Source organism: Sciurus vulgaris (genome assembly GCF_902686455.1).
Source record: "Sciurus vulgaris genome assembly, chromosome: 11".
In the NCBI taxonomy this organism is placed as follows: Eukaryota; Metazoa; Chordata; class Mammalia; order Rodentia; family Sciuridae; genus Sciurus; species Sciurus vulgaris.
In genome coordinates, this window is record NC_136472.1 from 52,093,725 (window position 1) to 52,111,051 (window position 17,327).

A 17,327-nucleotide genomic window follows, 5' to 3' on the forward strand; every position below is an offset into this window, starting at 1 on the left:
TCCTTATTCTTTGTTATTTCCACAAACCCAGAGTGCTCGGACTCGAACCCGGGCCTCCAGCATGAGAGGCAGGCACTCTACGAGATGGGTTACATGGCCTGCATCCTCCTTATTCTTAAGGACTGACAGGATTTGAACTCTGCATTTCTAACACATGCCATGTGAGTTAGGGTAACTTCGATGAGAAATTGAAGAGACGGTACGCTGATAACATCCTGGCAACAATGGGTTTGCAAATAAATGTTTTGGATTTTCCCTGTGTTTGCTGTCTCCAGAGAAATCGACTTGCTTTTGGCATGAAGTTGAACTCCAATGAGATCTTGCTCTAGCACAGATGAGCCAAACCACTAATCTGAATAAATAAGCATCAATTTTATTGAATCATGAATAATTTAAGACTGGTACAATCATCAGTTTTATTCTCTATGACGTGGGGCATGATCTCCAGCAGATCATTGGCAAATCCAAAAACCTCATGACAAATGAAAATTAAATAGGGAGGGGGGGAAGGAGAAGGGAAGGGAGGGTGGAAACATACCGTACACAAAATACTCAATTCCTAGTTTTCTCTTTAAAAATGGCTAGAAAAAATTCATCAAAATGCAGCACTTTAATCAATTATTTACAATTTCTATGTTACAATGAAAAAATGTACATCTTATAGAACATATTTCATAAACTGCTCCACTGGAAACAATTAGATCAAAACAGCAAACCTTCTGTTGAATATCCAAAGTTGGATTATTTTTTTCCTTTTGAAATAGATTTCATCACAAATTTGAATACACAGAATTTTGAAGTTTAAGCATTAAACAATAAAATTAAAAATGTCCCCAAGATACAACAAGAGTCTAGGCAAGTCTTGTTCCTTGTCCCACCCTACCCCATCCCCAACCTTAAATTAAAAGGTTTATTCCCATCTCATTTATGGCCTGTATAATTCTTGGCAGTTTGGGAAGAAAACTTTTGGCTTCCATTGGTAACTCAACATAAATGTTGCATAGAATTTCATACATTTCAAAATTAGCCTAACTGTAGAAAAAGGCAAAATGGAAGCATTTCAGACAGAGCCCTAAACGAGTACAAAGTCACTTTGTCAAAGGTGAGTGACACTGACATAAAAATATGACCAAAATAAGAAATGTGCATACTATTAGACAACCCTGCTTCCCGCAATGTTAGGAAGGACACTGAGTTGTGAATCACACAAGGGTTCGCTATGCGGAATCACTGCTCACTCATCAGGCAGAACCAGGCACAGAGGTCTTGGTTTTGAGCCTGGACCCAGTGGAAGGGAAGTCTGGGATGAGGGAGAAAAAGAGAAGAGAGGGTGTCACTGAAGAAAACATGTTTCAAACAGTATTGGCAGGTGTCTACTCACAGGGTGACTGGGAAAACTGCCCATGAGAAGGTCAAGTTAACCTCCTCCCAAATTCACAGTATGAGAGTGTAAGGTCAATGCTGGGAGATAAATTGTCTGTGAAGGGTCACCCTTCAGGCTTACCAAAAGGCTCAGAGTTTGACCCTTGGACATAGGCTAAGCATATGGACGCAAAGTCTTACTCAAAACGAAAACAAGAACATTAACACCCAGATGGCTAACGAAGACCGAGCAGAAAAGAGTCTGAGTTTACTGAGCCTGAAGCAGGGACAGCGTTGAAAGGTTTTTCTGTTCACCAGTTAGTGGGGCACATTCCTTTCGAATAGGAAGAAAGTGGTGTCATTCCAAATGATGTGAGCAGTTTCGGGTCAAGAAACGAATGAACAAACCTTCAGAAAGAGAAATGTAAAAGATGGAATAAAAACCCTGATCATCAACGGGATGCCCTCACTGAGGCCTGATAAAGAGTTTCTTCAAACAAACAAACAAAACAGAAAAAAACAAAAACAAAAACAAAAAAACCTGAAAGAAATACCACACACACATAAAGAAAATCCCAGCGTGCTGAAGAGGTGGCAGACAGGGGTTTCCCTTAGGGTGTGTGTCAGCAAGAGGGTGTGACCTGGTGGGAGCTCCTGCCTTTTCCTGCAGGAGCCAGAGCACCATCCAGCCAGAATGTCAGCTGGAGACTGACAAGAACTTAAAACATGGATGATTTTTTTCTTCTTCTTTTTCTTTTTCTCATGGTCAAGCATCCACACAAATGAGTCTTTTGGATGAGAGAAGTCGCAGCAACTTGAGTTCTCCTAATGAACACATGACTTTTTAGCCCTGTTTGCTTTTATGCGGAAAACAAAACAAACAAAAACCCCAGGCAGGCACAACACTCACGTGAATGAACTCGGTTAGTACAAACCCAGTAAGGCATCGCTTTGGGAAGGGCAGCACCGAGAGGTCAGGCACGGCTCCGCCCGGCGGAGGGCAGGGCTGGGCTCCGGGGAGGCAGCGGCCGCGGCCCTGACTGAGCTGCACCACGTTGGTTCTGAGGAAAGTGCAAGTCTTCTGTGAGGTGACCTCCCCACCCCAGCTGCGCTGGGGCTGGGTGCTCGAGGCGTCGAAGTGCGTCTTCAGCCCTCAGAGACGAAAAGGGAAGGCAAGGTCCGCGGCTCGCCCGCACGAGGAGGACCGGTCCCCGTCCATCTTCAAGGACGCAGTACCACCAGCTGCAGCAGGAGGAGGCGAGCGCGTGGAACCCTGAAGATGGACAACTGAAAACCCAAACCCAGTGGGACCAACCAAAACTCCACCCCCGCGGCTTGTCCCGTCACCAAAGGATTGATTCTGACCCAGATGGGGGAGGGGAATCTTCAAAAGGAATGAGTGGCAAAGGGAGAAATTTATCTTCATTTTAGAGGGGTTGCCAGTTCTCCAAAATAGAGCAATTCTCACGTATACACAGTGTTTGCAGGAAAACAAAACAACAAAACAAAACGACCAACCTGATTCATTTAGATACAGTAAAGAGACACACGTGGTTCTGCGTGTACAACCACACCTGCTGGTTCTCATTCGCACTCCCTCACGCACGCACGCATGGACAATCAGGGGGCAGATGGACCCAAAGTGGGGGGCTGAATTGGAACAGGCAAAATACCTCTCAGGGAAGGAGAGCACCATTTAAAAACAGAAAAGCACGTGTTTTCTCCTAAGGGTTTTGAGGGTGACCATAGCAAGTGCCCTAGTTAGCACCAGTTAGTTCTTCCGTGGCCAGCTGGATGGGAGGACAGGTGGGTGTGTCTGCCGCGCAGGCAGCCAGGCCCAGTCTGGAGGGCCTGTGCTGAGGAGAAGCCGTGCTATCTACATTTCCAACTTTGTTCCAGTCTCTTCTGTCTCTGGGCAGCTCGCAGCAGGATGCTGTTTGGTTTCTGAGCTTCCAGTGGGTTCTTTTGAAAACTTTTCATTTCAACGGTGACGATCCTTTCCCGAGAAGCATCTTCAGTGTCTTAGGGAGGTCACAGCAACAAGGCAAAACAAGAATTAGAGTACGACAGAAGGTAGTGCAGTTCTCACTGTGGAAGGAAGTGGTCCCTGGGCGGCTGGCCCAGGATGCTTGCACCCAGGTCGAGGCTGAGGGTTGAAGGGTCTCAGTATTTCTGTAGCTTGCAGCTGCGGCCGGGGGCTGGCTCAGGAAGTTGTCTTCAGGATGATGTGGAGGATGCAGGAGGATGGGGCAAGGAGAGGGCAGGCTCCAGGCTGGGCCCCTGTCACAGAGTGGACTCTAAGGACGAGTCCAGGATGTCGTCATGATGGCTGTTGCTGTTGGAGTCGCTATCATAGCTCTGCGGACTGGAGTAGTTGGCTGCCTCTTGCAGCCTCATCAGCATGTTCATCTGGGGAGAGGGCAGAGAGGTGTGAGCAGCTGTTGGCCTTGCTAGCCACCCACCTGAACTCTTGGAAGCTCAGGCCACCTCCTCCAGACTTACCCTGGCTGCAGCTCACAACAGAGGCAGTGGACAAGAGCATAGAGTCTGGGCCAGGCTTCCATGTTCAACTCCCAGCTTCTGCATTGACTAGCAGACCTTGGGCAAGTTACTTAACCTTTGGATGCCTATTTCTTTATTGGTCAGATGTTTGTAATAACAATACCTGCCCTATCAAGTTAAGGTACTGACTGAGTTAATTCATGTAGAGCAATGAAAACAAAACAGAAGGTCCTCTATAAAGATCACCTTTATGTGTTTTTATTTGGGAGAGGCATCCCTTACCAGGTGTAGCCCATGGCCAGGGCAAAGGTGCCATTCCAGTGCCCTTACTCTTGAAATGCACAGTGGCATCTAAACGCACACTGATATCTAAAATGCACGTCCACATCCCACTCCCTCTAATGGGACAGGAAGCCTACTCTGACCTCTGGCTCTGGCTAGCAGTCAGTCTGGAGCCAGCTGTGCTCTAGCCACTGTCAAAGCCTTTGTGGGGCAGAGGGATGAGACCAGCTACCAGCAGAGCCTCAGAGAGTGGAGGCATGGACAACACTGCAGGAGCTTTGAGGCAGTGACCCAAAGTGCCTGAGCCACCCTCCCTCATCTGCAGAATGGCGGGAAGAGCAGCACCCATCTCAGAGGCCGAGGCAGGGAATGAAATGACACGTGTGTGTGAACCCCCTAGGAATGGGCTGGACTGTCCTGGCACGTAGCAAGTGATCGCCAGTGATCTGTTGCATCTTCACCAACTGCAGCGGAAGAGCTTCGAGGCAGCATTCTTAAATCTTCCCTGCTTGACATCCTATTGGCCACTTGGGAATGGAGAGGGGGAATTGGAAACTTTTATTTTACTTATAACTATAAATTAAGTTCTTTACATTTCACAGAGTGAGTAAGTTAGGAGACGGGGTGTCTCTGGGCTAAGCCCGGGGTGTGGTGTGCTGGGTGTGAAAGTCGCGCCCTCTTGGGATGCTGAGCAGCTTCCCTGGGGAGCCAGGCCATGGGCACCATCAGCTGGTGTCCATCTGCAGAGTTATAACCAGAGGAGAGGTGGAGCTGTCATGATGGCCAGCCAGCAGCAGCCAGGATTCGCTACTCGCTCGTCAAACATTCCTGGTATTACCATGGCATACGGCTCTGGAATAAAACCAAGTCAGTCCTTCCTCATGGAGTTCTCAGTGTCACGAGGGAGAGAATTAGGAAGCACGAAAGCGATCATGAGAGAGACCCCCAGCCCTGGGCAGCGAGAATGGGTCTGGGGAGAAATACCACATATCTAACTTGGTAAGTGGTGGTGGCTGGATTGAAACAGCTCACTCCCAGGGTTGTGGGGTTGGAAAAGGGATTCTGCATGACTGTTCTGAGAATCCAGGTCTTACCTAGGAGACTCCTGAGTTCAGTCAGTGATACAAGTGTCCCCTGCTAAGAAAAACTGGGGATGGGCTAGCCATTATTTCCTCTAGATAGCCTACATTGTATAATGTGTGTGTGTGTGTGGTGTGTATACATGTACTAGGGATTGAACCTCACACATGCTAGGCCTCACACATGATAGGCAAGAGCTTGATCACTGAGCTATATGCCCCTTCCCCACCCTTTTAATTTTATTTTGAGACAGAATCTCACTAAGTTGCTGAGGCTGGCCTCAAACTTGCAATCTTCTGAGTTCCTGGGATTATAGGTATGTGCCACTATATCTGACCCGAAATCCGTTTTTAGGTTAAGATGCCAGGAGTTTAACCACACCAAAAATACCTCCATGACCTTGGTTTTTGGCAATGGTTATTACAAATGGTTGTCCAAGTATTTTTGTTTTCTCCAGAAAACCATTGCTGTTAATACTGCAAAAAGGTTGTATATACTAACACAAACACTAAACCCTTTTAAAATACAGTTCCTATTTAAATCAATGGGAGTCACAGCTACATTATACCAATAGTAAGATGGCACACAACACGTTTCACTTTCATATTATCATATATTTTTTTTTTCCAGGACTGAGGATTGAATCCAGGACCTTGTGCATGCTAGGCAACACTCTACCACTGAGCTACAGCCCCAGCCCTGTTATTACTATTTTTATTTTATCTAGCAAATCAATTGCTCAGTAAGGATAGCACAATTAATCAGCTGTCTTTTAATCCTGCTGCAACTCTTATGATTTTCTTTCATTAGGTGATGCAAGTAATAATCTCTCCTGTGTTTTTCTTTTTGTCATATCTGCCAGGGAAGCTTGGGGCTTAGTTTTAGGCTTGACAATAGTCATTTAACTGTGGGAGGTGTTGGTATGTTTGCTTCCTCCTTGATATGCAGGGCTTTTGATTGGTTAGGGCTAATTTAGCAGTGTGACCATGGATGAGTACTACATTGGTAGAGAATTACAGAATTGCTTACAGAAGTTATTATCACTGGTCTAGTACTTCTGAAAGGCTTCAGCAAGGACAGAGTAAATACAATGCTCAAAGCTCATCTCACCAGTTAGGGGACCGATGTTCAGGCCCCTGTGTCCTCTGTGAATCCTCCTGTCCTCAAACCTCCCCTGCCTAAACTCCTCACTGTTTAGCTTGGCCTCTGGGTCCTTAGCATGCTCTTCCCCTGCTCAGTTTTTAGTGGGAGAGATCAGAGGAACAGGATAATATGTGATAATTGTGGCATCTCAAATCTGAGTGAGAACAGTATAGTAGCAACAATAGGTGTAGGGTTATTTAAGAAGGGAAAAAAGAAATCAAATTCTTAACCTTTTACTTTATGGTAAAAAAAAAATTCAGGGAGGTTTAAAGGCTTTAGTGAAAACCTGAAACCACAGAAACAAAATATTGGCAAAAATGTCCCTGATCTTGGGGTGGGTCCAGCCTTCTAAAGCAAGGCCAGGCTTAGTTGCCATCATATTTCCAGGGTGCCTTGAATTACACCCACCATAAGCTAAGTGCTCTGAATTCCGAGCTGCAGGGAGTTGGAACTCACCAACGGGTCTCCTTCAGCATCGCTGGGGGGCACCTGCTTGCTTGTGGATCCCTCACGAGGCATGGAGTAGCCATCGAAGCCGACATCCTCAGGCCGTAGCTGAAGCAGGGGAGGCCACTCATGCTGTTGCGGGCTGGCTGCCCATGGGTAGGTGTCCATCACCCATTTGGCAGGATCCTCCCAGGGGGCACGCCTTCCATAGAGCTGGAAATAGGCAAAGAAGGATCATTCTGGAAGTAGGTCAAGACCTCACTTGCAATCCCAATTTTGTAGCTTTCTGAAAAAATCTCCCACACCCAGCATTATGCCACTCCCAGAATTCCAAACTAAGGAAGCCATCCAAGATGTGGACAGCCTGAAGGGCAGCAGGACCTAGTGGTCAAGAGCACAGGCTTTGGAGCAGGCTGACTGGGGCTTATTCTCAGCTTTGTGGCTGACTCACTAGACAACCCTCACCTCTGAGCCTTGGTGGTCCAATTTGAAAAACTGGCACCAGGGGGGAAAAACAGCCTGATTTGAAGTATTTGCCCAGTTCCATGGTGTAAATACTCCCACCATGGGGCCAATTTCAAACTACCAACATGTCACTGAATGTGCAGTTAGAAAGAGGTGCCCAGACAGCAAGGTGCTGAAAGCAGAATATAGCTGGGCTGTGAACTTAGAAAACCACATCTGAGTCACAGGCTGCTTTGCTAGAAGGAGCTGAGGCCACCCAGCCCCACCTCCATTTACCAGCAGGAGAAATTGGGCCTAAAGAGAAGAACCAATTGTGGAGGGTTCTGCTCTTTAGACCCAGTTTCCCGTTTGAGTCATTCCCTCTTCCTCAATGGACTGATTCTGCTTTGAACTCCTGTGCATCAGCAAGAACCCTGTGACTAGACAGATCTGAAGTGAGAGTGGGCAGTATAGCAGATGTCAGCACATCAGCCTGAGCTGGGCTCACTGTTCCCTCCAATAAGGTCCACCCCCACCATCACTTGAGCCACCCCAGACTTCTGTCTGAGATGCCACAGCCCTGTCCCATCTTGGACAGCTTACCTCTGGGTTAGTGGCTGCCTCTTTCTGCACTCAGGACACCTAGAGCACCCTATGACCTCATCACTGTCTAGATGTCTGTGCTATAGACACCTCCTGTCTAGCGCTCTGACCTTCTGTTGCTATGTCTTCCTCAAGCCTTCCTGGAGCAAGGCTGAGTCTCAGGCATGAGAATTTAGTCTGGCAACCTTTACGCAATTCATAGTCTGAGTAGGAGGGGATCATGGAAAGGGGTGTGTATGCACACACACGTCAGGACAGTACAGAAAACAGAAGCAGTTAGAGATATTTACATCCCAAGGCCGCTGTCCCAGATTAAAAACATACCTGAAGTTTCTAGAAACTTCTCCCTCTAAGGACTCCCTAGTGGAAACAGGCTGCCTTCCCAAGCCAGACTTCACATGTGTGAGGCTGAACCGACCCCTCCTTTCTGAAAGCTACTGCTCTGTCTCCTCCCTTGGCGACAGGAGATGCTCAGAGCTGCAGAATCTCAAAGGATGCTGTCTAGCACGTCCCTAAAGGTCAGCTGGCCCAGCAATTTTCATACATTTGCTCTTTATTCCTGACTTCCACCACCAAGTGGTTTGAGGAACCCCTGGGCTTCACAGAAACCAGACTGAAAACAGTCGTCTAACCCAACTTGCAATTCACAGATGGGGAAGCTAAGGCCCAGAGACAGGAGGCTGCACAGGGTCTCACAGCAGCTTGGTAATTGACAAATGGCCCTATGCTTGCCCCTTCCACTGCTCCCTCGGGCACCAGTCCTGCCCTGGCACTGAGTCTTTTGAGTTGCTCTATAAACTGTAGACAACTTTGGCAAGTGTTTCCAATGACTGCTCCAAAGGGGAACAGGACTGGGACTGAGTCATAAGACAAACGCACTTTAGGTGCAGGTAACATCATCTGTAAGAACAGAAAATATTTTTATAAGCCTCCCTACTTGCCACTGGACATGTTCAAGTCCAGGTGATGAATGGCTGAGTGAATACTGTGGCAAGCAAAGGAACTATCATAAAGCTCCTCAACTCCACTGCAGAGCCCTGAGGCAGTAGCAGAGACAGTTGGATAGACAGACAGAACAATCACCGTCTGTCTGGGAGACAGGGAAGGAGCCTGGCATCCTCACTGAGTTAGGAAGACGGGGAATAAGGAGCTAAGACAGTGGCAACTAAAACCTGGACTCCTCTGGCCCTGTAGGATGCACAGGGCTCCTAGGTGCACGTTCAAGGAGCATCTCCAGTTACACTTAAACACACACACACACACACACACACACACACCAGGAAGATATGGGAGCCTTGCAAAACTATCTGGTGTCCCCTAGGGGGCGGTACCCATTACCTCCTGGCATGGATGTGCCTATTAGTGGGGCTGTCTGTAAGCTGACGGGGAGGCCTGGTTACAGCAGGGACAGTTTCCCCACTAATCCCACCACTATGGGCAGCCCCATTGGAACCTATTCTAGGGACTCTACCTCTCAGTTTATAATCGTAGCCAAGGGCTTACATGCTCACTTCCTGGTCACTTTGCTGTATAAAACATAACACTTTGTTCTGTGAGCTCTCTGAGGCTTCCTGGGAGAGATATGGAGTACCCAGGACAGCCTAAAAAACTGTAGAAATATCCAGAATATTCAGACAGTCTTTGCTCCAGCACTTAACTCTATCATACCCACTGGGTGAGTTTAGTGAGATTCAGAACTTCTACAAGCTTGATTTGTCTATAAGATACTCACAAGGCTGCAGGAACTAAAGGAGATGATGCATGTCAGGCCTGTCACCCAATGTCGGGCTGGCAAGCAGCAGGCTCTCAGTGAATAGCAGCAAGCTTTCCTTCAAAACCAGAGGGCCAAGGAACACAGCAGTTTCCCTTATGAATTAGCGGGTTCTGTAAGGTATCCTGGACTCAGCAAGATAAAGGGGTCACTGGTTTAGGACATGGGGGCTTGCTTTTGAGGCAGTTAGTAGACTGCTAAATCTGACTGCCTCCCTTCACTGCTCCCATACTCTTGGAGAACTGTCCTTCAAATGACCTCACAGCCCAAGAAAGCGATGACTTTTCCTGCCTCACAAGGAACTGGTGAGTCTCATGAGACTGCAGGCAGGCTCTCTGTTCCTTGCCCTGGACAGGTAGTTCTGCAGCCATCTCTAAGTTCCTTCCACCTGTGGCCTCACTTACTCTTGGTAGGAAAGAGACCCAATGCTCCTCTAGGATACTCTTCATTAGCAACTGCTCAAGCAGCAGGGGAGTCCTGAGCCCACCTCCACAGCTGTGCCCAAAAAGCCTTCTTTCAAGTTTAGGTCCAAAGAAGGGCCACCCACCGCTGGTGACCAATAAGGGGCCTGCTGATGTACAGCTCAAGGCTGGAGCAGAGATGGGCTCCCTGTCTTGGTTCATGTCTCCTTGGGCAGGGGAAGCCTTTACTCAACAGAATTTGCTGAGTTCTTTAAAGGATTCTGCCATGACTCCCCTCCCCAGAAGACATATCTGATGTGAAGAAGCAATAAGCAGGAGAACTTAGAGGGGAGGTGGAAACAGAAGCAGAGGGTTCCCCTCCACTGCTTGCAATTTCCTCTTCTCTTTGAGTTTGAGTTTTGCAAGGAATCAAGCATACTGCAGTTCCTGGAAGCCAGTACTCGGGAACAGAGGAGAGAGGTTTCTGAAACAGACTGCAGAAACCCAGTAGGTGGGAGACACTTCCATTGTCCTAACAGGAGTGACTGCCTGGCTGCTTGGGTTTGTGGAACTAACAAGCACATCTGATAAGACTAAACTACGGCCAATCTGCTGAAGCCGGCAACTCCATCTACCTCAGTAGTTTCCACTACAAAGATCTGAGATTGTCATACTTTCTTTTATGAAAGTAATTTTTTTTTGGTGACAGTCATTAAGTTTATTAAATAAACCCTGTAATACTTATCTTTTAAAATATTCTATGTGATGAAATGGGATATATAAAGTACATGAACTCTTTGTTGTATCACCACTGTTCTTGAAATGATCTGAACATTTTAGGAAACAGTATATTAAAATATAGCAATAGTACAAAATATGTCAGAAATTAATAAAAATAAGATATAGGGAAAATATGCAAATGTAAATTTCAAAGCAATATTTGATGGAGCACTTAGCCAATGATTTGGGGCTGGCCAAAGCCTGCTGGTGTTCTTGCTTCTCTCTGCCTTCAAAGGTACTTCTATCTCAGCATGGTGGCTTGAATGTATAGCACATGTTCAATCAAATACCAATCATAAGAGCTTCCTCTCCAAGTTCTCTGAGCTATCACTGCCGTTACATGGCATTCAACACAAAGCAGTCAAATACCCTCCAAGTTTATCCAAATGTGCACAAAGGACAAACCCTGATGGGAACTATTAACTTTACTGTCACACACATGCATGGGGGACATACTGCTCCTACTCCCTCCACAGGCCTGCAGCACTGCCTCATGTCTCCCCTGTCTGGTGCCCAGGAAACAAAGATGCCCTGAGAAACCTGGGGGCAGAGCTGGTTGCTGGATGAATCAGCTATGCAGATGCCTAATTACTCGCTTCGGGTGGCCTGAGCCCCAGAACTGTTTAGGCTGCCTCTAGGCTCAGCAACAAAACCCTCCCAAGCTGCAATGAAATAGCCTGCTCCCAGTTAAGCCCTTCACTGAGAAAGCAGTAAAGAGTCTGTGCTTTCCAGCTGCTGCTGGGCAGGAGGGGCTTGTAGGCTTATGGATTCCAGAGGCCATCTGTGAGGGTTACTGATGCCAGATAGTGAGTACTTCGGGTCCAAGAGCTAGGCACCTGGAATTCAGTTCAGAAGGCACAGACTCAAATTCCAGATCCTTCAAGTTTCACTTTTATGACCTTGGACAAGTCACTTACTCTCTGAAATTTTCTTTCTTAAAAACCAGAGACCAAAAAACAAAAACTGCCAAAATCCCAGTACTAATCCAGAGCTTGCAGATATGAGAATACTCTGCAAACTGTGAAGTGCTACATACATGTATATGATTCTATTTCTGGTGCACTTACCATGATGAACGCTTTATGGCCATGATTCCATTTAATTTTTCCATGAACTCTTTGTAACAGAATACCATTATCATCCCCTCCTGTGGATGAGGGCACAAAGGCACAGAGAGGGTAAATGACATGCCTGGGGACACACAGCCAGTAAGTAGCTGAGCCAGGACTTGCAACCAATTGTTCCTACATTGTGCTAGCCTGATGGCTACACAGGTGAGGGCTGGTCACCTCATGTTAGTCAGATTGTTGAAGAAGAAGATAAGAGCAACTCATCCGGCCATCAGGATAGTCCTCCTCAACTCTGAGGGAGAAGAAGGTGGTGTGCTTCTCACCTGGAGTCCTTCTCTCACGGCTTCCAGGAGGTAAGGGATAATGGAGTAGTTCCACAGGTCAGTGAACCACACTCGTGAGCCATCCACATCGATGGGGCATGACAGGAAGAGCCGGGGGCCTGGGGACCACAGTGGAAATATGTCAGAGCTAGCAGCCCTCACAGCAGACCCTAGGGTTTTCTGAGTGATGGCAGACTGATGGCAGAAGTATTGGATGTTGGCTGACGGGCTTAGAGGGGGACGCTGACTCCCTAATGTACCTACTCCTCAAGGACACCATCCAAAAGAGAGGCGAGGCTTTATGGAGATGATGTTCGATGGTATTATTGATTTTTAAGACTGGAAGAACACTGCATGTCCAAGAGACAGAAATGGTTGAATGGAACACCCACATCTGATTATTTTTCAGCTTTTAAAAATGATTTTTAAAATGGAGTGGCAACGCAGAAGGCCCATGGTTACAGAGAAAAGTGAGAAAAAGGCAGCATCCTGCATGCACACCATGACTGCCCTTGCCGTGAAATGGACGAGGCCAGAAGAAACAGCCTCACATTGAAATGAGATGTCAGAATGGCAGGGTGATCTGTGGTCTTCTCTCCTCTGTTCTAAATTCCTAAGCTGAGGAAATGCTGTTAAGACTTTACTTTTAAAGCAAAGTCAATCCCAGAGCAGTCTCGGCCTGGGGAGACTTGGGGCAGGGGCTCTTCACTGAGCTGGCCTTTTCTACACCGGCCTGAGCAGGACACGATTCTCCTTTACTGATCACCAGGGTCCGGGATCCATCTCTGTCTGCAATTGCCCCTCTGCCTGCTTCCTTACCCTGAAGGGCAGTGTTGCCCAACATCCTGCAGAGTGCTGCCCTGGCCAGGGCCCAGAGGACCCCCAGGGCCCCAGAGCAGTGCCTGCCAGCCAGCCTGCACTCTCTGCCCCGTCTCCCACCTACCGATGGTGACGTCTGAGGAACTGTGAGCCTCCAGGAAGCGGTTGAGGTGATGCCAGACCTTAGGAATCCAGTCAATGATTTTCACCAGCTCCACATTCCGCACCCGCCCACTGATCTCTGTTTCCATGAGCTTCCTCCTCAGGAACCGGCCAAGGAAACCCTTCACGGGCTCCGTGTGGTTGGCACAAAGCACCCACCTGGGGGAAGTCAGGATGTTTTTCGAACAATGACAGTGAGTAAAAGATGGCCAATCCCAAGAACTAAAACATATTAGGAACAAGAGGGTATATACCAACATTGAAATAAGACCATGTGCCAAACACTTCTCAACTGTGTACACATGAATTAACCATAAGCAGCTCTACAAAATAGGGATTATCGCCATGCTCATTTTACAGATAGCTATGCTGAGGTTACGTAACTTGTCCAGGATTGAAGAGCTAGTTAACAGAAGAGCTGAGATCAGAACCAAGGCAGACTGAGCTCTAGCCACTGAGGAGACTGCCCCTTGTGCTGGTGACAGGCTCTGTGCAGGGGTATGGAATTCTAGCAGTGACTCTGACATGGTCGCTGGCCAGCAGCAGTTTGCAATCTGGGGTGGGGAAGCTGGATAAGCAAATGGAGAACTGAGACATGAGGAAGCCTAAGGAATCAGGGAAGGTTCCTCAGGAGAGCCTGGCTGGGCTGGGATGGAAGGGACGACGGAGCAGCAACATGAGGAAAGGCAGGAATGGGTGCCAAGGTGGGAGGTGGGGAGCATGCAACAGCCTTTGCAGAGGCCAGGGAAACGACCTAGGATGTTCACAGATGCAGCAGAGGCTCAGCATAGCTTGGGTTTAGACCTGACCTGCTATATTAAGGAGATCTCATTCTGCAGGCCACGGGGAGCCGCTGTAAGACTTTAAGCCCAGACCTGTGGTCAGATGAGCATTCTGGAAGGCTCACCCTGGCTGCCACAGTGCAGAAGGTGGCCTGCAGTGGGCCAAGCATCAGGCATGCCAGTAAAAAAGTGACCGCAGCAGCATGTTGGGAGAGAGGTGGCAGTGCTGGGGTGTGGGCTGGGCGAGGATTATGGGCTTGAGGGACAGTCAGGAGAAAGCACAGAGAGGATGACAAGATGGGGGCAGCCTGCTCTTGGTGGTCTAGAGCAGTTGACATTTCTCTGATAGTTACAGTTCAGACCACTTTTAATAGATTGCCTTCAAGAGGAGCCTGATGTCCCAGCCCAGGAGACAACTTTTCACCCTCATCTAAGAGCCCAGGTGGGCGAGGCCGAGTCAGGGGAGGTGCAGGCAGTGGGAAGGGTGCTGAGCAATGCCAAGGTAAGCAGCCACACAACCCACTTGATGGAGCCAAATGGCCCCCACATCCTGGCTGGGAGAGAGCCCCAGGACGGTGCAGGGCAGCAGGGATTCATGCAGGTGGACCTTGAAGGCCCACAGACCCAGCTATGTGGGGCTTTTCATAAGTAAGAGCTGTCATTGCCCACACTCACTTTGGACAGAGAGAGGCACCTCTGGTAACCTGCAGGAGTGGCCGAGGGCCAACAGCACCTCCGTAGCTGCCTCCTGGACAGTAGTCCAGTAGGGCTGAGGGTCAGAGAGACCCAGGTTTAAGTTTTAGCTCTGCCACTGACCAGCTGCATGATCTCATGTGAGTCACTGAATTCTCTGAGTCTCAGTTTCTCCAATGACAAATGTAAATACTTGAGGCCAAAGTAAGAATTAAATGAATTAAGCTGGGGAAACTATTTAACATGATACCCAACACATAACAGACACTCAAAAAAGACTCCCGCCTCACACGGGCTCGCTCTCCCTGTGATTGCATCCTCTAACTGGGCAAGGGAAGCAATGACTTACCTGAAGTTATGATGAAGCTGGAGGTTGGGAGTAGAAGAGGTAGCCTGGTTCATTGTGCCAATGATGTAAGGGCTGTGGGGAAATGGAATAAGAAAGCTTGTGAGCTGAGCCAGCCGGAGAACCAGGTGCTCATGGGAGCCTGTGGCATGTGTGTGTCCAGGCCAGCATGGCTAGCTACCTCCCGTCCCAGCCCGGGCCATCTGCAGACGGCAGCACACTCGCCCAGGGATGCTGAGATCCGGGTCAGGCCTTTACCATTTGTGGTACTTGCAGTTGAGCAGCCCGTTGAAGATCTCGCCCAGAGAGCTGACATGATGCAGGTTGTCCAGGATGATGACGAGGGGCATATCCACAGCATTGTTCTCACTGTTGCACTGATCAGCAAGGTTGGACAGGTACTGCCGCAATTCCTATGGAGGCCAAGAAGGCAGGGGAGAGCAAGCTGGTGACTGGCTGTGTATGCTCAGGGACTCACTCACCCAGGACAGAGCAGGTGGAAGCCTCCCCACCCACCAAGATGCCTACTGTGAACACATTCTGAGCACCTGTCTGCTATAGGGCATCAGCTTGGTGCTCGAGGGATGGCAGGTGGCCAGGGCGTGAATAAGGCCCATGTCCTTTCTTCTGATACTTACTAGATAACTATTGCCTAGGTTTTGAATCCCCGTTTCACCAATTCTCTAGAAATGTTGTCGTTTTTCTCACTATGTCTTATCAGGCTAAACTTCTGGTAGGTTTCTGAAGCCAGATGCCTGATCCCTCTCTGTACCTCCACAGCAGGGGTACTGCTGAGAGCTGTCTGCACAGAAGCCCTGGGTCAGTCAGTCAGTGCCACAGAGGCCCAGCCACACACAGGAGGATACGGATGAGTGCTGTGGCCGCCCAATGAGCAGCACAGGGGAGTCAGTGTACACACACAGGGGACCCTGGTGGGCCCAGTTGAGGGCTTGGACTTTGAACTGAATCCTGAAGAAAGGGTGAGGTACTGGCACAGATGGGACCAGAACCACAGCCCAGTGAGCCTGGGGTAAGGGATGCCTCAGGAAAGAAAGAGGGAGTGTTTTGGTGTGATCGGGAAAGGATGGCAAGGTGAGATGGTGAGGTCAGGATGCCGTGGAGAACCCAGAATGGTTGCCTGATAATTATCACCATAACAGCTGGTGTCCCTTAGAGCAGACATGAGCTCCAGCAGTCCATAGCCCTGTTAGGCAGGCGCTGTGATGAGGCAGGTCAGTCAGATGGCTGGCCTGAGACTGCACCAGGGTAAGGTGTGGGGTGAGCTCAGACTCAGGTGCCTGACCCAGTGTCTTCACCAGAACAGGTCCTCCTAGACACTGGCCTAGCTGCTCAGGGGCGCTTCCTCTATCTCATACAAGCACACACCCAGACCAGGTCTCCCTTTCGAGTTTAATGTGGTTTGGGGACAGCAGAAACGCTCAACATTTTACTAGTTCTTTTAGCCCCTCTTTATCTTGGGTTTTCGGCCTCAGGTACCTGACGAGGACAGGGCTCCTGGCTCCAGATATTCAGACCTGTGGTGTGTGGCTGGTGAGCTGTGCTGTGCATGAGGCAGCCCCACCCAGGGGAGCAGGAGTTGGGGCAGAAACCCAGCCTGGGCTTGCTCCCCAGTCGCCTGCCTCGGGCCTTCCTTCCCTAATTCACGCGGAGGCCCTCACTTCTCCCTTGTCCTGTCATTAATTTGAAATCACTTGAGGAACTTAAAGATGGGATGGCACAGAATCCTGGCCCCATACAACCAGGTCACTTAGGAAGGCACTGGGTCTAGGGCTCTCTGTCTTCAAGCACACTGGGAGTTCATAAGGCAGGGGAGCTGTTTCTGATTCACCTTTGATTCTCTGGCACCAGGGCAGCCAGAATGAGCCATCCATTGCTGCCAAGAACTAAGGAAAATCCTCCACAGCCCTTGCCTGGGATTAGGTCAGACTCCTTCTAAACGGCTTTTCGCTGTTCTCTATGGAGTGGGATGGAGTGTATTTGCTGCCCACAGGGCTCTAGAATCCACTGCTTCGTACCATCTGAGTGGTGTCAGGCACACAGAGAATCTGCTCGAGCTTCTGTTTCCTCCTCCATAATATGGGGACAGTGATAACTACTCCCTCGAAGGTTTTACTGTGAGAAGGAAGAGTCTACTCATGGGGCAAACAATAAGCAGTTGAGATTGTTGTTATTATCGTTACTGGTGTTACTGTTGTTTTCCCAGAGAAGGTTTTATTTTGGAAAAACAGTAACATGAAGTAGGCACATGATGAATTCTTGGCAGACTGACCTGGGCCTATCTGGGGCAATCTTGAAG

The 17,327-nt window shown here is 48.7% G+C and overlaps 1 protein-coding gene across 4 annotated transcripts in view; it reads right to left on the reverse strand.

The window, feature by feature from the left end:
• Positions 1-353: 353 nt before the first annotated feature.
• Positions 354-17,327, reverse strand: part of NAV2 (neuron navigator 2) — a 693,848-nt gene continuing 676,874 nt past the window's right edge. For all 4 annotated transcript variants that reach the window (XM_079101816.1, XM_079101814.1, XM_079101815.1 and 1 more), the window contains 6 exons: positions 15,269-15,423; positions 15,014-15,085; positions 13,152-13,348; positions 12,209-12,327; positions 6,826-7,029; positions 354-3,771 (listed from right to left, as the gene is read on the reverse strand). In XM_079101816.1, coding sequence (XP_078957942.1) covers positions 3,646-3,771; positions 6,826-7,029; positions 12,209-12,327; positions 13,152-13,348; positions 15,014-15,085; positions 15,269-15,423 — 873 coding nt within the window. In that variant the 3' untranslated portion in view covers positions 354-3,645. The remainder of the gene's footprint in view (positions 3,772-6,825; positions 7,030-12,208; positions 12,328-13,151; positions 13,349-15,013; positions 15,086-15,268; positions 15,424-17,327) is intronic.